General features: G+C 44.4%; 1 protein-coding gene across 3 annotated transcripts in view; it reads right to left on the bottom strand.

Annotated features, from left to right (window-relative positions):
* The window catches only part of LBH (LBH regulator of WNT signaling pathway), a 34,790-nt gene extending 13,580 nt beyond the window's left edge, over window positions 1–21,210 (bottom strand). Inside the window, exons 1-2 of one of the 3 annotated variants that reach the window (XM_033938882.1) lie at window positions 20,971–21,210; window positions 17,870–17,969 (exon numbers count right to left, since the gene is read on the bottom strand). In XM_033938882.1, coding sequence (XP_033794773.1) covers window positions 17,870–17,969; window positions 20,971–20,996 — 126 coding nt within the window. In that variant the 5' untranslated portion in view covers window positions 20,997–21,210. Of the gene's footprint in view, window positions 1–17,869; window positions 17,970–18,564; window positions 18,597–20,970 lie in introns of those variants that run through there. The other 2 variants (XM_033938883.1, XM_033938881.1) reach the window with 2 other exon arrangements.
* Window positions 21,211–26,093: the final 4,883 nt, after the last annotated feature.

The following is a 26,093-nucleotide window of genomic DNA, read 5'->3' as shown; positions in this document are numbered from 1 at the left end:
CAAGAAAGGGACTTGGGGGTAATGGTGGACAAGACAATGAAGCCGACGGCACAGTGCGTAGCGGCTGCTAAGAAGGCAAATAGAATGCTAGGCATAATCAAGAAGGGTATTACAACCAGAACAAAAGAAGTTATCCTGCCATTGTATCAGGCGATGGTGCATCCACATCTGGAGTACTGCGTCCAATATTGGTCGCCGTACCTTAAGAAGGATATGGCAATACTCGAGAGGGTTCAGAGGAGAGCAACATGTCTGATATAAGGTATGGAAAACCTTTCATATGCTGAGAGATTGGAAAAACTGGGTCTCTTCTCTGGAAAAGAGGAGACTTAGAGGGGATATGATAGAGACTTACAAGATAATGAAGGGCATAGAGAGAGTAGAGGGGGACAGATTCGTCAAGCTTTTGAAAAATAAAAGAACAAGAGAGCATTCGGAAAAGTTGAAAGGGGACAGATTCAAAACGAATGCTAGGAAGTTCTTCTTTACCCAGCGTGTGGTGGACACCTGGAATGCGCTTCCAGAGGGCGTAATAGGGCAGAGTATGGTACTGGGGTTCAAGAAAGGATTGGACAATTTCCTGCTGGAAAAGGGGATAGAGGGATACAGATAGAGGATTACTGCACAGGTCCTGGACCTGTTGGGCCGCTGCATGAGCAGGCTGCTGGGCACGATGGACCCCAGGTCTGACCCAGCGGAGGTATTGCTTATGTTCTTATGGCATTTAATATTTAGTTAGGTTTAAGATATTAGACTATACTCAATTCAGCTGACCCAAAAGCAGGGGCTCTTAACCCAGGCCTCAGGGATCAGCATCAGGTTTTAAGGATATCCACAATATACATGAGAAATTTGCATTCCCAGCCTGCATTCTGTGCAAATATATTCATTGTGGATATACTGAAAGCTTCACAGGTGAACAGAGGATCTACAAAAAGCAAAGCAACACTATGAAGCTGACCAACAAATCCAGGAAAGTGCAATTTAAGGTCAACACATTACATGCAAAAGCAAAAATAGAGATCCAAGTTTCCACAGGAGAAACGGTGAACCAATCAAGACAAAAATGTGGAAAAGTATAAAAACCTTCTTTATCATTTCTTCAGAAAAAGGCTTAAACACTATCCACAAATTATGTTCCACAGACCCAACATGTATCTACAAAATAGGTTAGCAAGGCTATTTGATCATATCTCACTCCATTGGACCCCTGAGGAAGGTGTTGGGTACATGGAACAATTTGTGGACAGTGTTTTTAAGCCTCTCTGAAGAAAGAGAGGGTTTTTACATTTGTTGTTTCCACATTTGTCTTGTTTGCAACACCTGACATGACCACATTTTACACTGGGTAGGGGCAGGATATAAATAAACCAAACCAAAGCAAAGGCTGTGTATAAGGCTGAAAAAATTTAAACCAGCTTTTCTCTTATAGTAGACCTAAACCAAAACCAACAAGGTAGTGTGAGGGTGAGAGGCGACCAGGGCAATGGCGCCCCTCCCCTTGTCCTCTTCTCTGCCCCCTCCTACTTCCCTTCCCCCGAACCTCTGTTAATGTTCCTGGTACAAGCAACAATCCCCAAGCTGCTGTTGCGCCCAACACTGGATCTTCTTCAGACATTACTTCCTAGGCACGGGTCCAAGAAGTGAGAGGAAGAGCAGACAGCAACCGTAGGTTGCTGCTTGCACCAAGAACATTAGAGGTATGTGGGAAGGGAAGCGATGCATACATGCAGCAAAAGGGGGGGGCACCCCTTCCACCCCGCCTGCCCCTGAAGACACTCCTTACAGAGCAGCAGTAGCATGTCCACTCACAGGAAAATTCCTTATTTCTAAAATGTGTTGACAACCTTAATTGCACTTTTTTGGATTAGTCATCTACCGTTTTGTTGCTTATCTTGAAATCTTGACTGGTTAAGGTCCCAGGGGGTAGGTTGAGAATCTGTGTCCTGCAGTGAAAAACCAAGAAACATTGCAAAGCAGAACACTTATTTCAGGTCTTTGCTGAAGAGCTTCCAAGTTGACATAGCACAGTTACTTACCGTAACAGGTGTTATCCAGGGACAGCAGGCAGATATTCTTGACTGATGGGTGACGGCACCGACGGAGCCCCGGTACGGACAATTTTAGAGTGATTGCACTCTAAGAACTTTTTAGAAAGTTCTAGCTCGGCCGCACCGCGCACGCGCGAGTGCCTTCCCGCCCGACAGAGGCGCGCGGTCCCTCAGTTAGTATAAGCCAGCTAAGAAGCCAACCCGGGGAGGTGGGTGGGACGCAAGAATATCTGCCTGCTGTCCCTGGATAACACCTGTTACGGTAAGTAACTGTGCTTTATCCCAGGACAAGCAGGCAGCTATTCTTGACTGATGGGTGACCTCTAAGCTAACAAAAAGAGGGATGGAGGGAAGGTTGGCCATTAAGAAAACAAATTTTGTAATACAGATTGGCCGAAGTGACCATCCCTTCTGGAGAATGCATCCAGACAATAATGAGATGTAAAAGTGTGAACTGAGGACCAAGTAGCAGCTTTGCAGATTTCCTCAATAGGAGTGGAACGGAGGAAAGCTACAGATGCTGCCATTGCTCTGACTCTATGGGCCGTGACAGAACCTTCCAGTGTCAGTCCGGACTGAGCATAACAGAAAGAAATGCACGCTGCTAGCCAATTAGACAACGTGCGTTTAGAAACAGGACGTCCCAATTTGTTCGGATCAAAGGACAGAAAAAGTTGGGGAACTGATCTGTGGGGTTTCGTACGCTCCAGATAGTAAGCAAGAGCCCTTTTACAATCCAAAGTATGCAGAGCTTGTTCCCCAGAATGGGAATGAGGTTTGGGAAAGAAAACCGGTAGAACAATGGATTGGTTGAGATGAAATTCCGAGACAACCTTGGGGAGAAACTTTGGATGTGTACGCAAAACCACCTTGTCATGATGAAAGACCGTAAAAGGTGGATCTGCAACCAGTGCATGAAGCTCACTGACTCTCCTGGCAGAGGTAAGAGCAATAAGGAAAAGTACCTTCCAAGTGAGAAATTTGAAAGGAGAAGTAGCTAAAGGTTCAAATGGAGGCTTCATTAAAGCTGAAAGAACCACATTGAGATCCCAGATAACCGGAGGGGCTTTAAGAGGTGGTTTCACATTGAAAAGCCCACGCATGAACCTGGATACCAGGGGATGAGCTGAAAGAAGTTTTCCATGGACTGGCTCATGAAAAGCTGCAATGGCACTGAGGTGGACCCTGATGGAAGAGGACTTCAGGCCAGAATCAGACAAAGAAAGAAGATAATCCAACAACGTCTCCACTGCTAGGGAAGTGGGATCAAGATGATGAAGAAGACACCAGGAAGAAAATCTTGTCCACTTTTGATGGTAACATTGTAGAGTGGCTGGTTTCCTGGAGGCATCCAGAATGGAACGAACGGGCTGAGACAAAAGAGTATCAGTCGAGTTCAGCCCGAGAGATACCAAGCCATCAGGTGTAGAGACTGGAGGTTGGGATGCAGAAGGGTTCCCTGCTGTTGCGTAAGCAGAGAAGGAAACAGAGGAAGAAGAAAAGGTTCCCTGGAACTGAGTTGAAGTAGAAGGGAGAACCAATGTTGCCTGGGCCACCTCGGAGCAATCAGAATCATGGTGGCTCGTTCCCTCTTGAGCTTGAACAAGGTTCTCAACATGAGAGGCAGAGGAGGGAAGGCGTACAGGAACAGATTCGACCAGTTGAGGAGAAAAGCATCTGCTGTTAGACGGTGTGGAGAGTAAAGTCTGGAGCAGAAAAGGGGCAGCTGATGATTGTGAGGAGCTGCAAAGAGGTCTATCTGAGGAGTGCCCCATTGATTGAAGATAGAGTGCAGAGTTACGGGATCGAGTGTCCACTCGTGAGGTTGGAGAATTCTGCTGAGTTTGTCCGCTAAGGAATTCTGTTTCCCTTGAATGTATATAGCTTTCAGGAAGAGATGATGATCTATGGCCCAAGTCCAGATCTTCTGAGCTTCCTGGCATAAAAGGCGAGAGCCTGTCCCACCCTGTTTGTTGATGTAGTACATCGCAACCTGATTGTCTGTGCACAACAGAAGGACCTGAGGAAAGAGAAGGTGTTGAAAGGCCTTGAGGGCGTAAAACATCGCTCTGAGTTCCAGGAAATTGATTTGATGCTTACTTTCCTGGGCTGACCAAAGACCCTGAGTCTGGAACTCGTTCAAGTGAGCTCCCCATGCATAAAGAGAGGCGTCGGTGGTGATGACTAGTTGATGAGGAGGCTGATGGAACAGAAGACCTCTGGATAGATTTGAGGATACCAACCACCATTGCAGAGACTGACGAAGAGATGATGTCACAGATATGTGTCGTGAGCAAGGGTCCGACGCTTGGGACCACTGGGTCGCAAGGGTCCATTGAGGAGTGCGCAGGTGAAGACGGGCATGAGGTGTGACATGAACTGTGGATGCCATGTGTCCCAAGAGCACCATCATTTGCCTTGCTGAGATGGACGGCAGAGGAAGTACCTGGTGACATAGAGACTGAAGGGTCTGAAGACGATTGGATGGCAGGAAAGCTCTCATGAGGAGTGTATCTAGGATCGCTCCAATGAATTGAAGTCTCTGAGTGGGAATGATATGGGATTTGGGTAGATTGATCTCGAATCCCAGAAGTTGTAGAAACTGGATGGTTTGGTTGGTGGCCAGAAGGACCGCTTGGGCAGAAGTGTCTTTGATCAACCAATCGTCCAGGTAAGGAAATACATGCAGGTGGTGAGAGCGTAGAAAAGCCGCCACCACAATGAGACATTTGGTGAATACCCTTGGAGATGAGGCAAGACCGAAGGGCAGCACCTTGTACTGGTAATGACAATGATTGATCATGAATCGGAGATATGGTCTTGAGGTTACATTGATCGGTATGTGAGTGTAAGCCTCTTTGAGATCGAGGGAGCATAGCCAGTCGTATTGATTTAGAAGGGGATAAAGGATGGCTAAAGAAAGCATCTTGAATTTTTCTTTTACTAGATGAATGTTGAGATCGCGAAGATCCAGGATGGGTCTGAGATCTCCTGTCTTTTTGGGAACTAGAAAGTAACGGGAGTAGAATCCCTGCCCCTTTTGATCTAGAGGAACTTCCTCTATAGCGTTCAGAAGGAGGAGGGATTGGACCTCCTGAATAAGGAGGGCTGATTGAGGACTGTTCAAAGCAGACTCTTTTGGCAGGCTTTGAGGTGGGAGAGTCTGAAAGTTGAGAGAGTAGCCGTGGCGGATGATGTTGAGGACCCATTGGTCCGAAGTGATCACTTCCCACCGGCTGAGGAACAGAGAAAGTCGACCTCCTATTGGTTGAGGCAGGAGAGCAGGAATAGGGATACTGGCTATACTGCGGAGAATGAAGTCAAAAGGGCTGTGACTTCTGCTGAGGAGGTTGTTTTACAGCTTGTTGCTGTTGCTGTTGTCTGGGAGGCTGACGTTGCTGTTGCCTCTGACGCCTAGGTTGTTGAGCAGTGGTAGGCAATGGACGGGCTGTGAAACGGCGTTGATAGGCCGATTGCTGCCTGTATGGTCTTGGCGGAGGAGGCTTCTTTTTATTCTTAAGCAGGGTATCCCAACGCGTCTCATGAGCAGAGAGCTTTTGTGTAGTTGAGTCCATGGAATCCCCAAAGAGCTCATCCCCTAGACATGGGGCATTGGCTAACCGATCTTGATGGTTAACATCAAGCTCGGATACCCGAAGCCAGGCCAAACGACGCATAGCTACTGACATTGCTGTCGCTCTGGATGTAAGTTCAAAAGTGTCATATATGGATCTCACCATAAACTTACGCAATTGGAGAAGAGACGACAAGCATGTGTGAAAAGCGGAATGCTTTCGTGAAGGAAGATATTTCTCGAAAGAAGCCATGGTGGTAAGGAGATGCTTTAAATAAAAAGAAAAATGAAAAGCATAATTACTAGCCCTATTAGCTAACATAGCATTTTGGTAGAGCCTCTTACCAAATTTATCCATGGCCCTTCCTTCTCTGCCAGGAGGGACAGATGCATATACACTGGCTCCTGAAGTCTTTTTAAGGGTGGATTCGACAAATAAGGATTCATGTGGTAGTTGAGGTTTGTCGAACCCAGGAATGGGAATTACCTTATATAGAGAATCCAGTTTACGTGGGGCCCCTGGGACAGTTAAAGGAGTCTCTAAATTCTTATAGAAAGTTTCCCTCAAGATGTCATGAAGGGGAAGTTTCAAAAATTCCTTTGGAGGCTGATCAAAATCAAGGGCATCCAAAAAAGCTTTAGACTTTTTGGATTCAGCCTCCAAAGGAATGGACAAGGACTCACACATCTCTTTCAAAAAACTAGAGAAAGAGGAAGTGGCCTGTTTGGAGGATGGGTCAGGGACAGCCGAATCCTCCTCCTCTGAGGAACATTCTCCTTCAGAAAGAAAGGGTTCCTCTGAGTCTCCCCACAGATCAGGGTCCCTTACATGGGAAGAATGGTCCCGAGACTCAGGTGTCGACGTTTGCATGTGTCGGGTTTTGCGCATCGACTTACCCGACCTCATCGATACCGTGTCCGGAGAAGTTATCGGACGCACCGGTGCCGAAGTCTGCACCGATTGATGGTGAGCTCTCGGCTCCGGTGCAAGGACTGGCATCGATACCGATGAGGTTAGGTGAAGCGGTACCGAAACAGTGGAAGCGGTTAATACGGGTTCCACAATCGGTACCGATACGGGTTGTTCAACAACCGGTACCGATGGCTCGGTGCGAACTGGCACCGGAAGGTTCGGTGTCATGATAGCAGGAAGGAGTCGTTCTAATTGCTCCTTAAGCTGCACCTGAAGGATGGCCGTAATGCGGTCATCGAGGGATGGCACCGGCACCGCTTTTTTCTTCTGCGGTACCTGCGGTGCCGCTCGACGCCCCGGAGATGAGGAGCCCGATGTCGAGGGACTCACCTCTATAGGGGCGGAGCGCTTCCGCTGGCGTCGAACCGGCGGCAGGATTGGGCTCACTGCACTCGAGGCCGGAAGACGTTCCAGCGGGGAAGGCTTCTTAGCCGGCTTACCTGACTGTTGGGATGCCGGTGTGGAATCACGCGGCGTCGAAGACGAGGGTGCCGACTGAATCGGTGCCGAAGCCGGAGTCGAAGGAACGGGGTCGGACATCTCGGCACCGAACAACAATCGCTGTTGAATTAAGCGATTTTTTAATGTTCGTTTTTTTAAAGTAGCACAGCGGGTGCAAGAAGAGGCCTGATGCTCAGGACCCAAACACTGTAAACACCAGTTGTGTGGGTCCGTGAGAGATATAGGCCTAGCACACCGCTGGCACTTTTTAAAACCCGGTTGAGGGGGCATGAAAGGAAAAACGGCTTCCGCCAAATCGAAGGCCGAGGCTTCGATGGTGGCAGAAGGCCCCGCCGGGGAAAACCGAAAATTGAAGAAAAAAATGAAAGATTTTTTTTTTTTTTTTTTTAGCAAAATAAAAGAAAGAAAAAAGGCAAATTAAGCCAAACGTTTACGCGAGCGGGAAGGCAAGTTAGGAAAAAATTTCAACAGCCGTTGAAAACGCGTCTTCTTAGCTCCGCGGAAACTAAGAAACTGAGGGACCGCGCGCCTCTGTCGGGCGGGAAGGCACTCGCGCGTGCGCGGTGCGGCCGAGCTAGAACTTTCTAAAAAGTTCTTAGAGTGCAATCACTCTAAAATTGTCCGTACCGGGGCTCCGTCGGTGCCGTCACCCATCAGTCAAGAATAGCTGCCTGCTTGTCCTGGGATAAAGATCCAAGGTGGATCCATGCTCCTTTGTGGAGTACACCTAGGCATATTTAACAAACACCTACATCAGAAATGTCTTCATGCTGGCAACTCCTGAACCGTTATCTACACAATTACTATATACTTACTCGTATATAAACAGATTTTTGGGCCAAATATTTGAGTCTGAGATGACCTGCCCCCCCTCCCTACCCTGTTGCAGACCTTTGCATCATGCCCAAGAGCCTGCCGTGAGACTTGGTGATCGAGCAGTGGCTAGGAAAGGAGTGATACTTCCCACCTCTTGTCAGCTGATTAAGAATTTTTGCCTCCCCCACATACCTTTAGTATCCCTGGTGGTCCAGCGGTGAATCGCAGCAAGAGGGACCTTCCTTTATTCTTGCCCATGAAGACACTAGCTGAATGGCTACCACAAGTTCTTGTGGTCCAGTGAGAACTCACTGGACCACAACCAATCAGCTAATGACTCTGCACAGGCAGGAGTGAAGGAAGGTCACTCCTGCCATGACTCATCACTAGACCACCAGGGATACCAAAGGTATGCATGGGAGGCGGGAAGGAGGGAAAAATTCTTAGAATTGGCTAACATTCTTGTGGTCCAGCGAGAATTCACACCAGCCAATCAGCTCTGCACAAGCAGGAGTGACGGAAGGTCACTCCTGCTGCGATTCATCGCTGGACCTCCAGGGATACTAAAAGTACACGGGGAAGGCAAGAGGGAGGTAAAAATTCTTAGAATCGGCTGACACAGGAGGCGGGAGGGATCCCTCCTGTCTGGCCACTGCTGGACCACCAGGTCTCACGACAAGCCTAGTAGAGGCTTGAAAGTCATCGGGAGGGAGGAGGGGACAGGGTACAGAACCTGGCAGGGAGGGAGTGTGGCTTGGTGCAGAGACTATCAGGGAAGGGGGGCTGGATGCATAGCAGCGAGGAAGGGGGAACAGGGTGCAGAGCCTAGCAGAGCAGGGTAAGGCAAGGCACTACACACTTAAATATTAAACCCCAGTTTATATTAAATTCAACCTTTTTTCCTCCTTTTGCTGGCTTAAGTCTTTTATCATTAATACTGTAAAGCAGTGTCTCAAACTGTGTGCCAAGGCACACTGGTGTGCCCTGAAGAGATTCCAGAATTTCACTTTAATTTTAATATTCCCTTCATAAGTATATACACTAGAATAGATAACATTCTATGTCACTTATGCAAGAGTCTGCCAATGTTATGAGTGGGTGCGTAAGGATACAACCGTCCAATCATTCTTTAACGTGATTAGTCTTTGAAAACTAACGGCAAGTAATTTTATTTTTTATGCAGCAGTTATCCTAAATTGAGCAACAAAGCAATCAAGGCTTTGTTACTGTTTGGATCTTATCTTTGCAAACCTAGATTTTCAGCCGACAGAAATTAAATAAAAAAAAGAGAATGACTGCAGATGGTGGATGATGAAATGCATGTTTGCTTGTCAACTATCAAGCCATGTTTTTGAGTCAATTTGCACTCCAAAACAAGCACATCCATTGCACTGATTAGCAATTCTATTCTATCTACTTTAGTTCCACCTATATAGCTTAAAGAATTTTAACTCTCAAATTATTTTTTTTGTTTTGTTATGCAATTTTATAATTTCAACTATAATGTACAGCGAAAACCAGTTCTGTTTAGTGTGCCAGAGCTAAAAAGTTTGAGACATACTGCTGTAAAGCTTGCAACCTGGTCTTGGAGCACCGCTTTTCACTCTTGAGGAATAGACATGAGATCACCAAAGGGCAAACTAGGGAAGATGCGTTATCTACAACTATAGGACTATAAGCTTCCTAATTGCAAAACTCATGGTAAAACCCTGCACCTTTCATCCCATCCTGCCTGGGATGTACAGAGTCATACTTGCTTCTGCATTTAACTACTGGCATGGGAATGACATTTTCCATGTTTTTTGCTCTGGTTAATAGTACATCTCAAGTTAAGTGAATTAATTGTTAAGCTGGCTTGTTTGGAGGTATGAATTGGTACATTTACAGTACTCCCCCCCCCAAATTTGCAGGGGTTCTGTTCCAGAAGTACCTGCAAATTTTGAAAAAAACCACAAATGTGGTTTAGGAGCAGATCGGAGACAGGAGAGGGCTGCAGGGGCAGCAGCAGTGTTGAAAAAAAAAAGGTTGAAGTCCTGTGGGATCTTTCTTAGTATTTTCTGACCGCTTCTTCCGAGAACTAAAGTCAGGCTACACCAATCAGAAGCTGCTTTGACATGCTATCTGGCACGTCAAAGCAACTCCTGATTGGTTTAGCCCGATTTAGTTCCCGGAAGAGGTGGTCAGATAATACCGCGAAAGACCAAATCCACGATTCGCGAATTCATAGGGATATACTGTACATTGATTTCTTCTGTTTCAAGTTACTCAAGGATGTACCACCGTAGTTGACAAAATATGACTAAAAGTTTGTGTACTGTAATGATTTGCTGCATCTGAGCCTTGTTGCTGGAGTATCGCAAGCATATTGCATGTCACGACTGGTATGGAACGCAAACGCACACACTTTTTACATATTGAGTTAGGCACTTTCCATCCTTATTGGGCTTATAATAGTAAGTTTTGTACTTGGGCAATGGGGCATTATGATGACTTGCCCATGGCCATAAGTTCCCTGGCTTTTCAGACCACTGCACTAACCTACATAATATGGTTTAGACTCCAAACAAGCCAGTTTAATTCACTTAACCCTTAATGGCATCTGCTTCTTTACTGTAGCTGAATGCTGTTGCAACTGTATACCAGCCTCTCAGCCTGGAGTCACTTACACATGAGAAACAGGATGCCAACCATACCACATACAAACGGAAGTTTGATTACAGTATGCAGTGCTTCAGTTCTATTCCGATGAGCATCAGTAACAGAAACCATCACTAAGATTCCTGAGCATTTCCTCATCTTAAATAATCAGTACAGCCTTGAAAGGGAGTCCTTAAAAGCGAGACTGCTAGGTTGCGATTAGAGAATGACATGGAGACAAATTTCCCTGTCCCCATGAGTTTTGTCGCTGTCCTGTCCCATTCCTGTAAGCTCTGCCTTAACTGCACAGAGCTTGCAGGAATGGGGCAGGGACAGAAAAAGAACTCATCGGGATGGAAAAATGAGTTCCCGCAGGGACGGGGGGAGGGGGGAGGGGGAATCTGTCCCCGTGTCATTCTCTAATTGCTATGCTAAACAAAATTAGTCAACACTCTTCACCCATCCCCAAATCCAGAAAGTAAATTGGTAACCAAACTTGCATAAATTGAGGATTGATTAGAGCAATACTCACTCTGATCTCCCCAAGAATTTTGTGTTATCTAATGAGTTTCCTAGAAGCCATACATGAGAACTAGGAAACTGCAAGACTGCACTGTCAGTCTGGACACACCAAATCAATTCTACCCTTTTCAGAAATTTAAGCTGAGCAATGAACTTTACATTATATTATCTTCTTGGGAAGGAGAGCCAAGAAGCCTGAGTGAATTGTGTTCTGTACCTTAGAAGTACTAGGAAGGTATAAGTTATCCAACCCCCTTGATAATGCAAATCAAGGGGCTATGCCATGACAGTAAGAGCAAATGCAAACCACACAGGAGAATTCTAGGGCATGGCTGATAAGCATCAATAGGAAACTGGCTGAAGAATGGATTAAATGACTATTGATTCTTCAGAATGAATCCAATTCAAAAGCATCTCCACCACAGACAACTGGAGATTCACCTGCAAGACATTGCCCCAGGTAAGGCGAGCTTACAGATGGGAGTGAAAAGTGGGAGAATCCATCATGACTAGGGAAACCTGATAGCTGGACACAACCCTCAGTGGCTTTACTGGAATGCCATTACATCTGGTGTGAATTAAGCTTAAAGTTCAGATGGATAGCTCCATATACAGAGCACTGGTTTTCAATCCAATCCTCGGAGAGCACCTGGCCAGTTAGGTTTTCAGGATAGCCACAATGAATATGCATGAGATTTGCATATACTACCTTCATATGTAACTCATGTATATTCATGTGGATATCCTGAAAATCTGCTGGTGTAGTCCCTTGTGTATGCAGAAAGGAATATTATAGAAGCCTGTTCAGTATGCTGACCTGATGCATTTGTACAGTTGGAAAAAATATTAGATTTTGGCACTTAAGCCCCCCAGTTAGGACGGCCCTGACAATTCAAGCCAGAACATCTCTAAGCTATCAGCCATACAAGCTTGTTTGCAATAATCACCCCTTTTCTCTCTAGTCGTAAAAGTCGATAGCCAGTAGTGGGCCATAGGCTACCCCTATTCAGCCAGCCAAGAATGTTAAAATCAGGATTCTTTGTATGTTTTTTGCCAGAACTATCTACTAGAGAAATCTAAAGTAATATCAACTTTGCTTCCCTTTGTTTAAAATTCAAAGATGGTTTTGAACTTAACACAGAACAGTAAACGACTCATACAGACTACTTTGCTTCATTTCTAATAAAGAAAAAGTATTAGATATTAGCAAGAGATGGACTTCAGTTTGATAATGGGTTCTAAAATTGCTTCCTGCCCATTGAGAAATTAGCCCAATTATGTTTATATTTGACAGCACGGTTCAGAAAAGCCAATGGGAAGAGCCAAATATTGGTGTCAACTCACAGCAGATTCAGGTCAAGAAATAGCCACTTTTAAAGAGTATTCACCACTGAAATCAGAGCTGCTAGTTCACATGGAGAGGCAGAAGATAAGACCAGTCCTTCCAAGGTGATCATCTGGTTATCAATCTCACTTGCAGCTAAGTTCTAAGAAAGTGAGACCTTGCTACAGACAAAGCAATAAGAGTTGTCCATTCATGCAGCAGGATGGACTCTGGACTCCTACACGCTGTCAAAGCCACTAGTATAGCCAGCCACTTGTAAGCAGGGGGAGGGTTTTTGAGGGTTTTTTTTTAATTACAGAAGGAATCTCACAGGTACCCACTAAAGACCCAAGGACAACTTTAGGATGCATCTGGTTTCAGATCTTTGGAAGTGATTTGCAACCAGTTTTACATTTCTAATATATAGGAGCTAATGTAAATACAATATCAGTACATGTAAAAACCAACCATGTGTATTGATTGTGGCTATCCCAAGGACAGGGGTTAAGTACTACCAACTTCAGCAGCTTTGCATCAAGTTTGAGAAGGTACAGACACTTTGAAGCAGCTGTAAGGCCTCATCTCCATTAGGCATCTTAAGGGCAAATTATTTCCTACTGGAAAAACTAGTACCACCTCATTTGATTTTGCACATAAGCAGACATCTCCTCTAAAAAACTTAATACATGCATACCTAGCTATTAGGCACAGATGAATCCATGTAGTGTGCCAGACAAACTCAGCAAGCTAAATTAGATGGGTCTTTCTGCCCTTTTACAGCATGATAGATGAGTTCCCACCTCTCTGACTAAGTCTATTATGGGGTTTTTTTTGCGTTTTTTTTATAATCTTTATTCATTTTTAATCTTTCAACAAGTGTACAAATTAATATCATACATATTCTTGAAAACATCACTTGTAAATCTATCAAGAAAAACACCAATTGTATATATATATAAACCCATAACCCACCCCCCCTTCCCATTATTATTAATAGTATTCACAATAAAGTAAGAACCCTTCCCCCTCTCTATTATTCATGGTGTATATTTCAATAGAATAACTGGTGTTTAATCATCACAAAAAGTATGTCAATGGCCCCCATATTTTAGAAAAGGACTTATAATTTCCATTTTGTACAGCTATTGATCTTTCCATTTTGAACATATGACATAATGAGTTCCACCAAAAGGTGAAATTAAGTTTACTGCAATCCTTCCAATTGTTGGTGATATGTTGAATAGCGACTCAGTTATGGGTTTGATATAGAAAGCAATTCAGATGGCCAGAAATAGCTCCTGGCCATTTAAATGAAGAGGAGCAGGAGGACTTTGCAGTTCCTCCTGCTCCTGAAGACAGCGCTGGAAACTTAAGGAGCAGGAGGGACTGAGCAGCCCTCCTGCTCCCAACGTTTAGGTACAGGGGGGTGTCAGGCTGGTTGTGGAGGGGGGGGGCCGGCTGATTGCTAAGTCAGTTGGCAGCAGGAGGGAGTTGGCATCCCTCCTGCCATATTCGTGGCTGGTGGCAGGAAAGAGTGGGCATCCCTCCTGCCATTTGTGGGTCACAGGGGGAGGGGGAATCACATTTGTCAGAGGGGGCCTTTTTTGACAAGTCTGCCTGTCTTTTCATTTTTTTATGGAGCAGATATTTTGCATATGTAGCACACAAAAATATCTGTGCCATGGAAAAAAAAAAGAAGATAAGAAGACCTGTCAAAAAACATCCCTCCCCCTCAACACAGGAGATTTCAGGGTGGCAATGGAGCAGGAGAGTCAGCAGGGACATGTGCAACTGGTCCCTAGCAGTCGCTTCTTCTGTAGATCAGCCAGCCCAGTCGGTGTCCCAGATTTGTTTAGTGAATCGTGTCTGCCTACTTTGCATGCACGGATCGGAATCGGCATAGAGGTTAGTGAATCGGGTTGGAGGAAAATTGGATCGCAAACCGATTGCTACATGATCAGTTTGCTTAGTGAATCTAGCCCTCAGTGACTTGCCAAGGGTCACAAGAAGCAGTGCAGGATCTGAACCCATAACCACAGGGCCTGCTGAGGCTGTAGCTTTAACTACTGTGTCACACTGTCCTCCTAGTATTCTTTAAGCAACCCCCAAAGGCAGGGGAATTTTCATTCTGAAAACCAACAGAGAAAAACCAGAATGAAACAAGGGTAGTAACCCATGAAGCACAAGGCACCAAGAAATTTATAAAAAACAAACAAACCCCAAAAAAACTCACTTAGCACTCAGCACAGCACACTATTGGCTGATTTAAGTCACTAATTTTGGATATAGCCAGTCTCAATATACTTCTAGCACCAAGTAGAAACACTGACTAAAAAGTTTGTATTAAGAGAGGGTCCAAAATGTACTAAGCTGGCATCTCCCGCCTTGCTAAAGTAGAGAACGGCACATGTGAAATTTCAATTCCTGCTGCAAAAACAAATCAATGGGCTGACCCAAGCAATGAAAAACCTCAACAAATTCCAGAACTATCTTGTCTGTTGGGTCCGTGGTCTAAGCATCTCAAAACTGCTTGCAGACTACCAGAGTGACTGCCGTGCAATGGTAACAGCCTCTCTACCCCCATAACTAAGACCATATTTAGCAACATTTCCAGAAAGCTTTTTTTGTTAAATTGAACACTGGTAAGTTGGCATTACATGTAGAGAATGACACGGGGAAAAAAAATGTCACCGTTCCTGTCCCCGTGAGCTCAGTCCCCATCTCCACCCTGCAAACTGTCAGATCCCATCTGCACAAGCCTTGAATAGTTATGATTTTATACTGAACTTATTTTATTAAGTTATAAAAAGACAATATTCTGTATAATTGTCAATTTATAAACACAAATACAGAGCAAGGAACAAAACCTCTGTCTCCCCTCCCTTTCACAAATATCTCCTCCACTATTATGAAAACTGAACAAACCAAATTACTACAGAATGCTACATAGAAAAATCAAGCTAAAAGAATACTTTAGTCATACATGGCAAGAATATTGTTAGGGGAGAGCAATACTAGGGCAACTGCCCCCTGGTCAGAGAAAGAGCCCTAAGCCAGCAGCTGGAAGCTAAAGAAGCATGGCCCGGGCTTTGCAGTTCCCAGTTATGTCTAATACCAGCTCTAGCAGGATACATATTTCAAATCTGAAATATTCTGATCACAAAATATAAAATAAATTAATTTTTTTCTACCTTTTGTTGTCTGGTAATTGTATTCTTCAAATCACATTGGTCTCAGGCTTTGGTTTAGGGTTCCTTCTGTCTTCATCATAGAATGGCTGGCTCCAGAAGGTAAAATAGGCCCAAGAGGAGCTGGGGAGGAGATGCCGAGTGACACGGGCACAATTTTTTTTTTTATCACAAGAGCAAGACTTTTCACCGCTCCCACAGGGTGGTAAAAGGTCTTGTCCCCGTTCCCACGGTAAACCAGTTGCAAATGACTCCATTCCTGCGGTGACCACGGTTTACTGCGGTAAACAGTCCCCGTGTCATTCTCTAATTACATGTACAGGATGAAATTCAAACATGCTTAGAAAGGCTACTTTAATATGTTTACACCTGTTAAAATTATTAACAGTGAAGGTAAGCTACCCATCTGAATGCTGTTGTGTACTAAGAATGTGCAAGACTCAGCCTTGTGCATTCAGGGCCCTTATGGACCAACTTGAGTGCTGATCTTTACCACAGCATACGGTACTGGCTTCTGAAAAGCTAGGCACTGGCACAAGGTGAACCTTCAATTGGCTTACATTGGCAACATGATGTGCATCGTGGCAGAGATTTAGACATTTACAAAGAACTCACCTACTTTCTAGAGACCAGTAAAGATTATTAAAAGCCATTACACTAGTGGCCAATCTGCAGTGGGCTCTCTCTGCATTTTGACACTTGGCCTTAGGTACAATTTACTATTCAAATGGAGGACTGTGAAACTGAAGCCAATACTCAAGTCTGCTCAAATACTACTGGTTTCCCCAAAAATAAGAGTCTTATATTAATTTTGGACCCAAAACATGCACTAAGTCTTATTTTTGGAGTAGGTCTTATTTTTTTTCATGTACAATGATCTCTCCCTTCCTCTCCTCCACCCCAATTCTTCCTCTTTCCTTTCTCTCCCCCATGTGCAGCATCTTTCCTCCCCTCTCATCCATCCCCTTGTGCCTTCCCTCTGCACCATCTTTGTATCCCTCCCATCCCCCTGTGCAGCAGAACCCTTGCAATGTGCATAGCATCTTTCTATCCCTCCCTTCCATCCCTTGTGCAGCAGAGCCCTTGCCCAGCTTTTATCCCTCTCTTCCATGCAGCTGCAGCAGAACTCTCGAGAAGCCCACCCCACTGCAAAGCCGAACCCCCAATGACCATCCCATTCTTCCATCTCTCCCTCCCATCCGAACCCTGCCGACCACGAGACCTACATACCTCCTTCCACAGAGAAGGGTCAGCAGTATGCTAAACAGGCTACTTCACGGCTTTCTCCCGCTGGGGTCTTCCATGCGCTGCGTTGCCGACAGTGATGTGGCAGAGGGAATGCCCTGGCAGGAGAAGGCCGAGAAGCAACCTGTTTAGAGCACTGCTGATGCTGCTCTGTGGAGGGAGGTAGTAGGTCTCACGGTCGGAGGGTCAACAGGGTTCAGACGGGAGGGATAGATGAGAGAATCAGCAAGGATTCATACGTGTGGCGGGGCAGAAGCAGAGGGAGCGCTGCTGCTGGCAAACCCAGGGACTAGGGCTTATTTGGGGGGTAGGGCTTAGTTTCAGGGAAACACTGTAGTTGCTGGGCACATCATATGAAGGATTGCAAAATACTGCCTACTCTTAGTTCCTATAATGATTTAAAGATTTTAGATGAATTGCTTGCTTAAAAAGCTAGTGGTTCTCAACCTAGTCCCCTGGACACACCTAGCCAGTCAGATTTTCAGGACACCTACACAGTGGCATAGTGAGGGTGACAGGTGTCTAGGACAGTGGCCCCACACCTTTTTAAACTTCAGGACGAGCAGCGAAGAACTTGGTGTTGCGTCGGCTTCGGAGCTCTGCAGTCACTTCCTCCTGGAAGTGACGTCAGAGAGCCGAAGTCGACGCGGGCACCAAGTTCTTCGCTGCTTGTTCTGAAGTTAAGGTACGGGTAAGGGGCATGCGCACCAGGCAAGGGGTGCCAAGAGAAAGGGGTGCCTGTGCCCCGAGGAAGACCATGCCTGGGATGGACTGTCCCCCTCTTACCATGCCACGGCACCCACAACAAATATGCATGAAGCTTGCATACAGAGTTAGTACTTAAAAATTTCTCATTTATATTCATTGAGGGTTTTCTGAAAGTCTGAATGGTTAGATGTGTCCTTAGAACTGGGTTAAGCATATCTGAAATAAGCAGATTCATATAAACAAGAGCCACATTTTCCTAGCGCTAACACTCAAAACTTTTTAGAATCGGTCAGACGAGCAGACAAATATTTTTGCTTTCAAAGAAATGCCTCTAGCAAAGATTATCTGCATATTAGATATGTTGCTCACCTGATAGGTAACAGCATCCTTCCGGGGGCTCAGCCCCATCTCATCCATGGATGGAGAGCTCATCACCTCAGTCATTTCAGCTGATCTCAGGTAAGCAGAGCTGTAGAAAGAAAAAGAAAATGTTAAGCTTATGGAACTGCTAAACCAAGATTTAAAAAAAAATGTAAGATTGGCAACTAAATGTAAAAAAACAAAACAAACCCAAAACCCAAAGCACCCAGAGTCTATTGCCCCAAAGCTGCTCAGCTATTCTGCAAGGCAATAAGACTTCTTCAAAATACAATAAAGCATTGTAGCCTGCCACTAGGGGTGGACTGACCATTGGAATAGGGCAATGCCTGAGAGCCCACTCGCCCTTATCCTCTATCGAGATTAATCATTTTTGATACATTGTTAGGGGCCCATAACCCTTATTGCCAGGGGGCCCAGATAACTGCCTACTACAGTTTGAACCAGAAAGCTACAGCAAATCACACCCAGTAGTGCAGGCAAGCAAGTTCTTATAGTATTAGTCCTAAGACCTCAAGAGTAGCTTAATGGTTAGTGCAATGGAGTGCGCTGAAGAGCCAAGGAACTTGTGGCCATGGGCAAGTCATCTCAACGCCCCATTGCCCAAGTACAAAACTTACTACTAAAAGCCCATAAGGATAGAAAATGCCTAAACACAATATGTAAAAGGAGATATAAAAAGCTACCTTTCTGTACCAGTCATGACATACAATGTCGGTGATACTCCAGCACCAAGGCTCATATGCAGCAAATCATTACTGTATACATCCACATACTAAGTAATTCTCCTAGCCAAAGACAGAAAGATTTCTAAGAAGCAGCTCTGTTTAAAAAAAAGTCAGGATTCCAGCCACTTTGGTCACCATTTGGATTGCTGGTCCAGTGGGATTTAGAGTTTAGGGGAGGCAAACACTATATATTCCACTGTAGGCCTATGTTTATAGAATAGAGCCTCCTACAACCTATCACCACATACCACCCCCTTCAACTGAAGGTAAACGAGGTAACTGAACTAAGTAACTTACATTACCCAGAGAGCAAAACAATATATTAAAATTTAAATATTACAAATCTAAAATTCTAATCAGGTTACAATAAAACATTCATAACTACGTGAATTTCAGACATCAAAATCATCCACACACAAAATCAACCGGTTTCAGCAAACAGCAGTTATGTCTCGCGATATTTTAGAATTATCCACAACCGTGTAAAAACAATACAGTCGTCAGCTCTTTAAATTAGTTCAAATTTAAGGATTTCAGTAACTCAATTGGTAATACATGGACCTACAGCCTTAAACATACTAAGATATATAGTATTTCTAGTCTAATTTCCCTATAAGAGGAAAACTCAAGCAAAACAGCAGATTGCAGCGTTCTCGAGTGTTAGGATTTGAATTTAACGAACTTCCCTGCAGGCTCAAGTTCCACATCTCTTCCTCCTCCCCCCCCCCCCCCCTTAAAAGAGTACCGCTAAAGGTTTCTAACCATTCCGTACAACAGGAGAGAGAGCCCAATACTGAGGGGGAGGGGAGGCTGGATTTCCAAACTATGAGGTCCGGCGCCCCCTACCGGAGGCAGCGCAGCCCTACTACCGTATTGACCACAACTAACAAAAGGCGCCTCGTCCACTGAAGATACACCTGCAGCGGAGGCTGGCGCTGCGACTTGTAGAACCTTAACGACTTCCGGCCTCCCCTCCCCCCCCCCCCAAATCGGTCCCTTCCGTGGCTTTACTTCTTTGCAGTGCCAGTCAGACTGGGATGTCGGGGTTCTTGTAAACTGATTAGGACTATCCGGAGCAGAAATTAAAAACATTTTGAGGCCTGTCCCGAGTTTTTTTTTTTAAGAAAAATGGTTTTAGATCCCATTCTTAAAGCTAGGAAGTCACCGTTACTTATCTTTATTTACAAGATTAGGTATTTAAGGTAAGCACGTCTTGTCTGACCAAGCTACGAATAAAGCAGCCCCTAGACCCCCCCCCCCCACACTATAGCTACATGAATTGATGCTTAGATCGAATTGTTGCTTAGATCGAAGTGATGAGATGGAACTTCCGATCTAAGCAACAACGCACTGGGGGAGGGAGATAGACAAGACTTGCAGACTAGCCTTATGCGGTCTAAAGAAGATGGAAAGCCAGGGTGACTCACGTGAACTCTCGCTTGCAATTTCACGTCAGACTCGGTTCGTTTCCCGATTTTCCTAGGGTTGTTTTTGTGTGTGTGTGTGGGGGGGGGGGATTGGGGGGTTTCTCGTAACCATTTGCTGCCGATGCATGAAATACAGTACTAAATCCATCGTCGCCAACTTTTTGCCGCTCCTGTTTGCTTCGCGATCCAGTAGGGCCCTAGGACGCCGAGACACCCTAGTCCCCCCATTACCTGTGGGTTTGAACTCCAGCCTTCCACGCACGTTCCTCATACCTTACAAGAGCTTCATCTTAGCGGCAAGAAAAACGCGAAACAAGCTCCAATCCGATCATCTTCGTGCAGTCCAGAAGCAGCGTAGTGCAAGCCAAAAGAGCCGAGGCCACCAACCTCTGTGCACCTCAAGACATTGGATACAATATAAAGGAAAAAAACAGAATAAGGAAAAAGCACTCGCCGACAAATTACAAAAAAGGTAAAAGGAAACCACACACACAAGACGATAGGCATGAACAGTAGGTGCTCACATAGGTCGCTTCAGAAAAGCAAAACTTCGCCAAGCTTAAGAAATGTGTGCTCAAGACACGTTTATACGGCTTCCTCATCCTATAGGAAAACGAGAAGCAATGCATTCTTCAACTTTTCATCGTCACGAAGTGTAAAAACCAAATTTCTAGACAAAGAAGCCCGCACTTCAGACGAGGTTTTGTCACTTGCAGGGAGAGAGGGTTCCAGTCGCCGATATATTTTTTTTTTTTCGCGATCATCTCTTTCGCCTTCCGAGTAGTAAAAAAGCTCTAGATCGAGCTCACTTCCTCCGTCGCTTTTTCATCCCCTGCGACCGTGATTCGCCGAAAAGCATAAGGGAAAGACAAAGCAATTGGACACCAGCTCTCCCCATAACGAAAACGGGCGGCAGCCAGACTAAAGAGGTACTCACCAGTGAATGGGGTAGAATACAGACATGAAGTCCTGCAGAGCTGATAAATGCACGCGTTAAAGGGACACTTAGAAACAAACAAGCAAATAAATAATAATAATAGTAATAATAAAAGAAGTAAGGACAGTCGGGTCAGCCAACGTAGAATCACAGCTCAGTTCAAGTTAAAAGAACCACAACTAGGAAGAAGCTAGCTAACCTGATTACACTTCAACTAAAATTGCACGAATTGGAATGCGCGGAGACGTATTTATAAGGTAGGGGCGGGGCTCGAATCCGCAGGGCGCGCCCCGTCTGGTTGACGTCACCCGAATCATGAATGGTCCATGTTCGCTCATTCTTTCTTTCATTCTACGAAAGTAGAGCTGGCGGCCAGGAGGCGGTGGGCGACGTCCAATAAGCGAGCGCGATGCTTGGCTCTCTCCGCCCTCTCCCCAGCACCTGCAGAGAGCGCATCTCCATCCCTGCTGCTCCTCCAGGACGCGCCCCCTGCCTCCTCCTCTCCGCATTCCTTTGTTCCTTCCTTCCTCCTAACTTCCCCCTCCTTGCATGATTCTGTCTCAGTGGAGAAATCTATTATCCAACCTCCCCACCGGGTGCCTATTTTTAGCTCGGCTAGAGCAAGCTGAGGACTAGAAGAGCAATTTACAAGAATGAATTGAGGAGGGGAGGTGAGGAAAGCGGTTGATCGCTTGACTGTATGAGGAAAGAGATAGCTTGTTGTCACTGCTGTTCCTGCTCGGGGGGGGGGGGGGGGGGGGTAAGCCATTGCAGGTGCTGAGATAGGAAGAAGGGAGGGCTAGTAGTGCCTTATGCAATTACCCCTCCCCCAGACCTCGATCCTCTCGTTTGCTAAAAATAAACAACAGTAAAAAAAAAAAAAAAAAGGTTTATAGTTAACAGCCAACTGAAAAACATAATAGCAATAACGAATAGCTATGTCGACTTATTTGGCTGTAGAGTGATTATGAGACCTGTGAAATGATGCTTAAATGAATCACTGGTCAGAAAGCGACTTGGCGTATTCACTATCATAATAGCACTTACTATTGCATTAGGATGCTCGGCGAAATCTCATTTGTATAATTAAAAAAAAATAAGCTTGTGTACCGCTTCTTGGGCTTAGGGAAGAAATTATTCGGGGTAGAGGGGGGCAAAATGATATTTTTCCACTACCAGAGCTTTCAATGGAGCAGGCAGTAAGTAGGCAGTAATAGGAAGGGTGCCTTCTGAATGGTGAAATAACGTTTTACAATGCTCAAGTGGAAAGGAATTCGCGGCAGTAGCAGGCAGAAGCCAGTGGCTAAGGAATCAGAGGGGAAGGGGCGGAGCAAATGCACCCCCTTTACCTCCCCACCCCCACGCTTTTCAGAATCTATATTTTCACCTTCTCTTCTTAAAATAACAATGTTGCTGGCTCAAGGGGATTAACAAGGTACCAAAAATAAAGTCAGAGACTGCTGTTTCTGTTAACTGTGTTATTTTTCCAAAGACTTTGCTTGGAATTTAATGTAGGGCCAGGACTCCTCTGGTTTTCCTGACCTGCACCATGTCTGCTTCTGTAGGGGACAGGTCTGCTGATAGAAACAGAGAGAAAAAAAAAACATGCTTTATCTCTCCCTTCTCCCTTTCTATCTTTCCTTATACTTATTATCTGCTCTCTTTTCTAATACTGTAGTTCATTTTCTTTTTCTAGTGCTTCGTTTGTATACAGCTCTGCTAATGTTGGTAAAATGGCAGTATAAACATGAACATAAAAATGAAGGCAGATAAAGACAATAGGGCCTGTCTAGTCTGCCCATACATGTCATCTACTTTTCCTCTCCCTTAGATAGGGTTACCCAGACGTCCAGATTTTCCCGGACATGTCCTTCTTTTAGAGGACATGTCTTGGTGGCCAGACGGCTTTTCAAAACCCAGCACTTTGCATTTTGAAAAGCTTTCATCTGGGAGCAGCATCGGGAGGACATCTGCACATGCACAGATGCAAAGCGGTGACATCACACACAGGTATGTTATGTCATTGCATCACACCTGCACCTGAGCAGATGCCCTCCTGACGCCGCTCTGAACAAGTGAACAGGTTGAGAGGGGTGGGGCTGGGGTGTGTCTCTGGCATAATGGGGCGGTCATAACTGGGCGGGCTTGGGGGCATGGCCATGGGTCTGCATTTTACTTCCGTAAAATCTGGTAACCCTATCCTTAGAGATCTTATGTACCTGCCCCAGACATTAGTGAATTCAGTTACAGCTTTCATCTCCACTGCTTCCACCAGAAAACTATTTCACAAATTTGTCACCCTTTTCGTAAAGAAGTATTTCCTCAGATTACTTATGGGTCTATCTCCTTTCTCCTTCATCTTTTGCCCCCTCATTCCAGAGTTTCTTTTTCAATTGAAAGAGACTCACTTCCTGTGCATTTATGCCATGCAGGTATTTAAATGACTCAGGGGCTCATTTAAAAAAAAAAAAAGAAAAATGTCAAAAAAGTGGCATAAAGGGGCAGATCGATGTTTTTCTTGCCAAATCCTTCCAATTGGCTATTTTTGAAACCTGTTTCCTAGATGGATTTCAATGCTGTTGATCAGTTATTAGATGCCATTGACTCGTGTTTGACTCCTAGCAACTTGATGAATTGCAAATATAAAAAGAAATTGGTTTTATGCTTGTCTGGTAAAGTCCTCAAGCGTCATCCTAATGGTTGTTTTCAATGTTCCCAGCCATCTGATTGCAGGTCACCCTCTTTGCCTGGTTCCTTCAGTCTTCACAAGCATGATGTCCTTTTCCAGTGATCTCTCTCTTCTGACGGTGTGACCAAAATAAGACAGTCAACTTCATCATTTGGGCTTCAAGTGACATAACCAGTTTGATCTCTTCCAGAATTGATATGTGAGTTCTTATAGTGGTCCACGGCATGCATAAAATTCTTCTCCAGTACCAAAGTTAATCTTCTTTCTGTCTTGTTTCTGTGAAGGGGCATAATCAAAAGAAATGTGTAAGCTGGATTTGAACATAAGGTGCTAGTGCCCAAAGTTGGCAATGGCAAAATATCCATTCTCAAAAAATACATCTAAAATTTTTTTTTCAAGAATCGTCTATCTGGACATCCAGACGGCTACCCAGCTGAAAAGATAAGTGCTCTTCTTAAATACATTAGCTCACCACATAGATGCAAAAAAAAAAAACTATTATGGCCGCATTGAATTAGAATAACATTCACGCAAAGACTGATAATGAATATCTAACCCCAGTAAGAGCACGAAAAATTACATAAGTAGTGCTTCGGGTGTTTCAGGTCTTGCGACAAATAGGATTGCATACACAGACTGTTCATACCAAGTATGATTTATATCAGTTGAACAATCTGTTTTTCCTTTCTGTGGTTTGGGCAGTGTAATGAACCACGGAGATGGGAACTTAGGTCCATACTCAACTCTAACCATTACACTTAAGGTGTGAGCCTTCCAACCCCATCCTATTACCACTAAACGCACGTATAGTCATCACCTACAGGCATAAGAGCTATTGGGAAGATATACGGTTGGACAGAGTGAGTTTTGGGAAGATCAGCTAACCGAATTGAGCTCCTTTCAGGAGATGATGTGGTATACAAACTTAAGTTTAGATTCGATTTAGATTAGATCATGTTTCTATCTTATGCTTTATGACAAAGACCACTAACCATTTTAGTAGCCATTAGAGAATGACACGGTGACAAAATTCATCACCGTTCCCGTCCCCGCGGGAAACCAACCCCATGTCATTCTTTAAGGAGAGAGGGAAGAATCAGAGTATGAATGGCCACAACCACTGACCCTCAAACTTTGCTTTGAAGAATGCTGGTGTAGAAGGACCGAGGTTGAAAATGACATGGGATTATTTCCCGCGGTTATCCGCGGGGACGGTGATGAATTTTGTCACCGTGTCATTCTCTAATAGCCATCATTTGGACTGACTCCATCCTGTTTATATCTTTTGAGGAAATTAGAAAATCATAGGATAATAGATAATGCCCTATTATGGATTAAGAACTGGTTAAAAGGTAGAAAACAGAGCTAAATGGTCAATATTACTACTATTAATTAATTTCAAGAATGATACCAGACGTACATAACGCTGTACAAAATCACAAAGGAGACAGTCCCTGCTCAAATGAGCTTATAATCTAAACAATCAAGACAGACAAACAGGATGCCATGGTAGGGGTTACATTTAGAAGGGATGGTTAAACTGCTGGTTAGGGTGGTGAGCAGATAGGAGTAGTGTTATGAGTTGAAGGCTGTCTCAAAAAGGTGGGTTGTCAGCTTACTTTTGAATAAGAGAAGGGAAGGGGCGTGGCGGAGAGGCTCAGGTAGTTTGTTTCAGGCATACAGGGTGGCAAGATGAAAGGAACAAAGTCTTCTCAATGGAGAAAGGTAAATAGTAGTCCCAGCACAAACCCCACTGGTTTTTAACATATTTATCAATGATCTAGAGATGGGAATAAATTTATTTAGAGATATCAATTTCATAATATTCTATAATATTGATGAGTATAATATAATATCATTACTGTTATAGGTTAAGAAGGGATTTAAAATTTTTATTGTAATATTTCTGATGTTAATAGTGTATTTTCATATAGTTTTTTTTTTTTTTCCGATTTTTCAAGTGTATACATTGTCAAGTTCAAAATATCAATAAAGAAATTTAAAAAAAATAAATAAATAAATTTGCTGATGATACAAAGTTATTCAAAGTTGTTGAATCTGAAGAGGATTGTGGAAAATTGCAAGAGGACTTTGTGAGACTGGAAGACCGGGTGTCAAAAAGGCAGATGACATTTAGAGCTTCTTTTACGAAGGTGTGCTAGCGTTTTTAGCGCACACAGCAGATTAGTGCGCGCTAACCACACGCTACACGGCTATTCCATGCGTTAATGCATTAATGCAGCTTAGTAAAAGGAGCCCTTAATGTGAACAAGTGGAAAGTGATGCATGTGGGAAAGAGGAACCCAAACTATAGCGATTCTGGGTTTCATGTTAGGTGTCACTGCCCAGGAAAAGGTTCTAGGTATCATCCTTGAGGATACATTGAAACCCTCAACTCAGTATGCAGCGGTTGCTAAGAAATCAAATAGAATGT

The sequence above is a fragment of the Geotrypetes seraphini genome, chromosome 3 (assembly GCF_902459505.1).
Source record: "Geotrypetes seraphini chromosome 3, aGeoSer1.1, whole genome shotgun sequence".
NCBI lineage: Eukaryota > Metazoa > Chordata > Amphibia > Gymnophiona > Dermophiidae > Geotrypetes > Geotrypetes seraphini.
The sequence above is the reverse complement of the archived record's forward strand: the minus strand, read 5'-3'. Positions and strand labels throughout refer to the sequence as shown.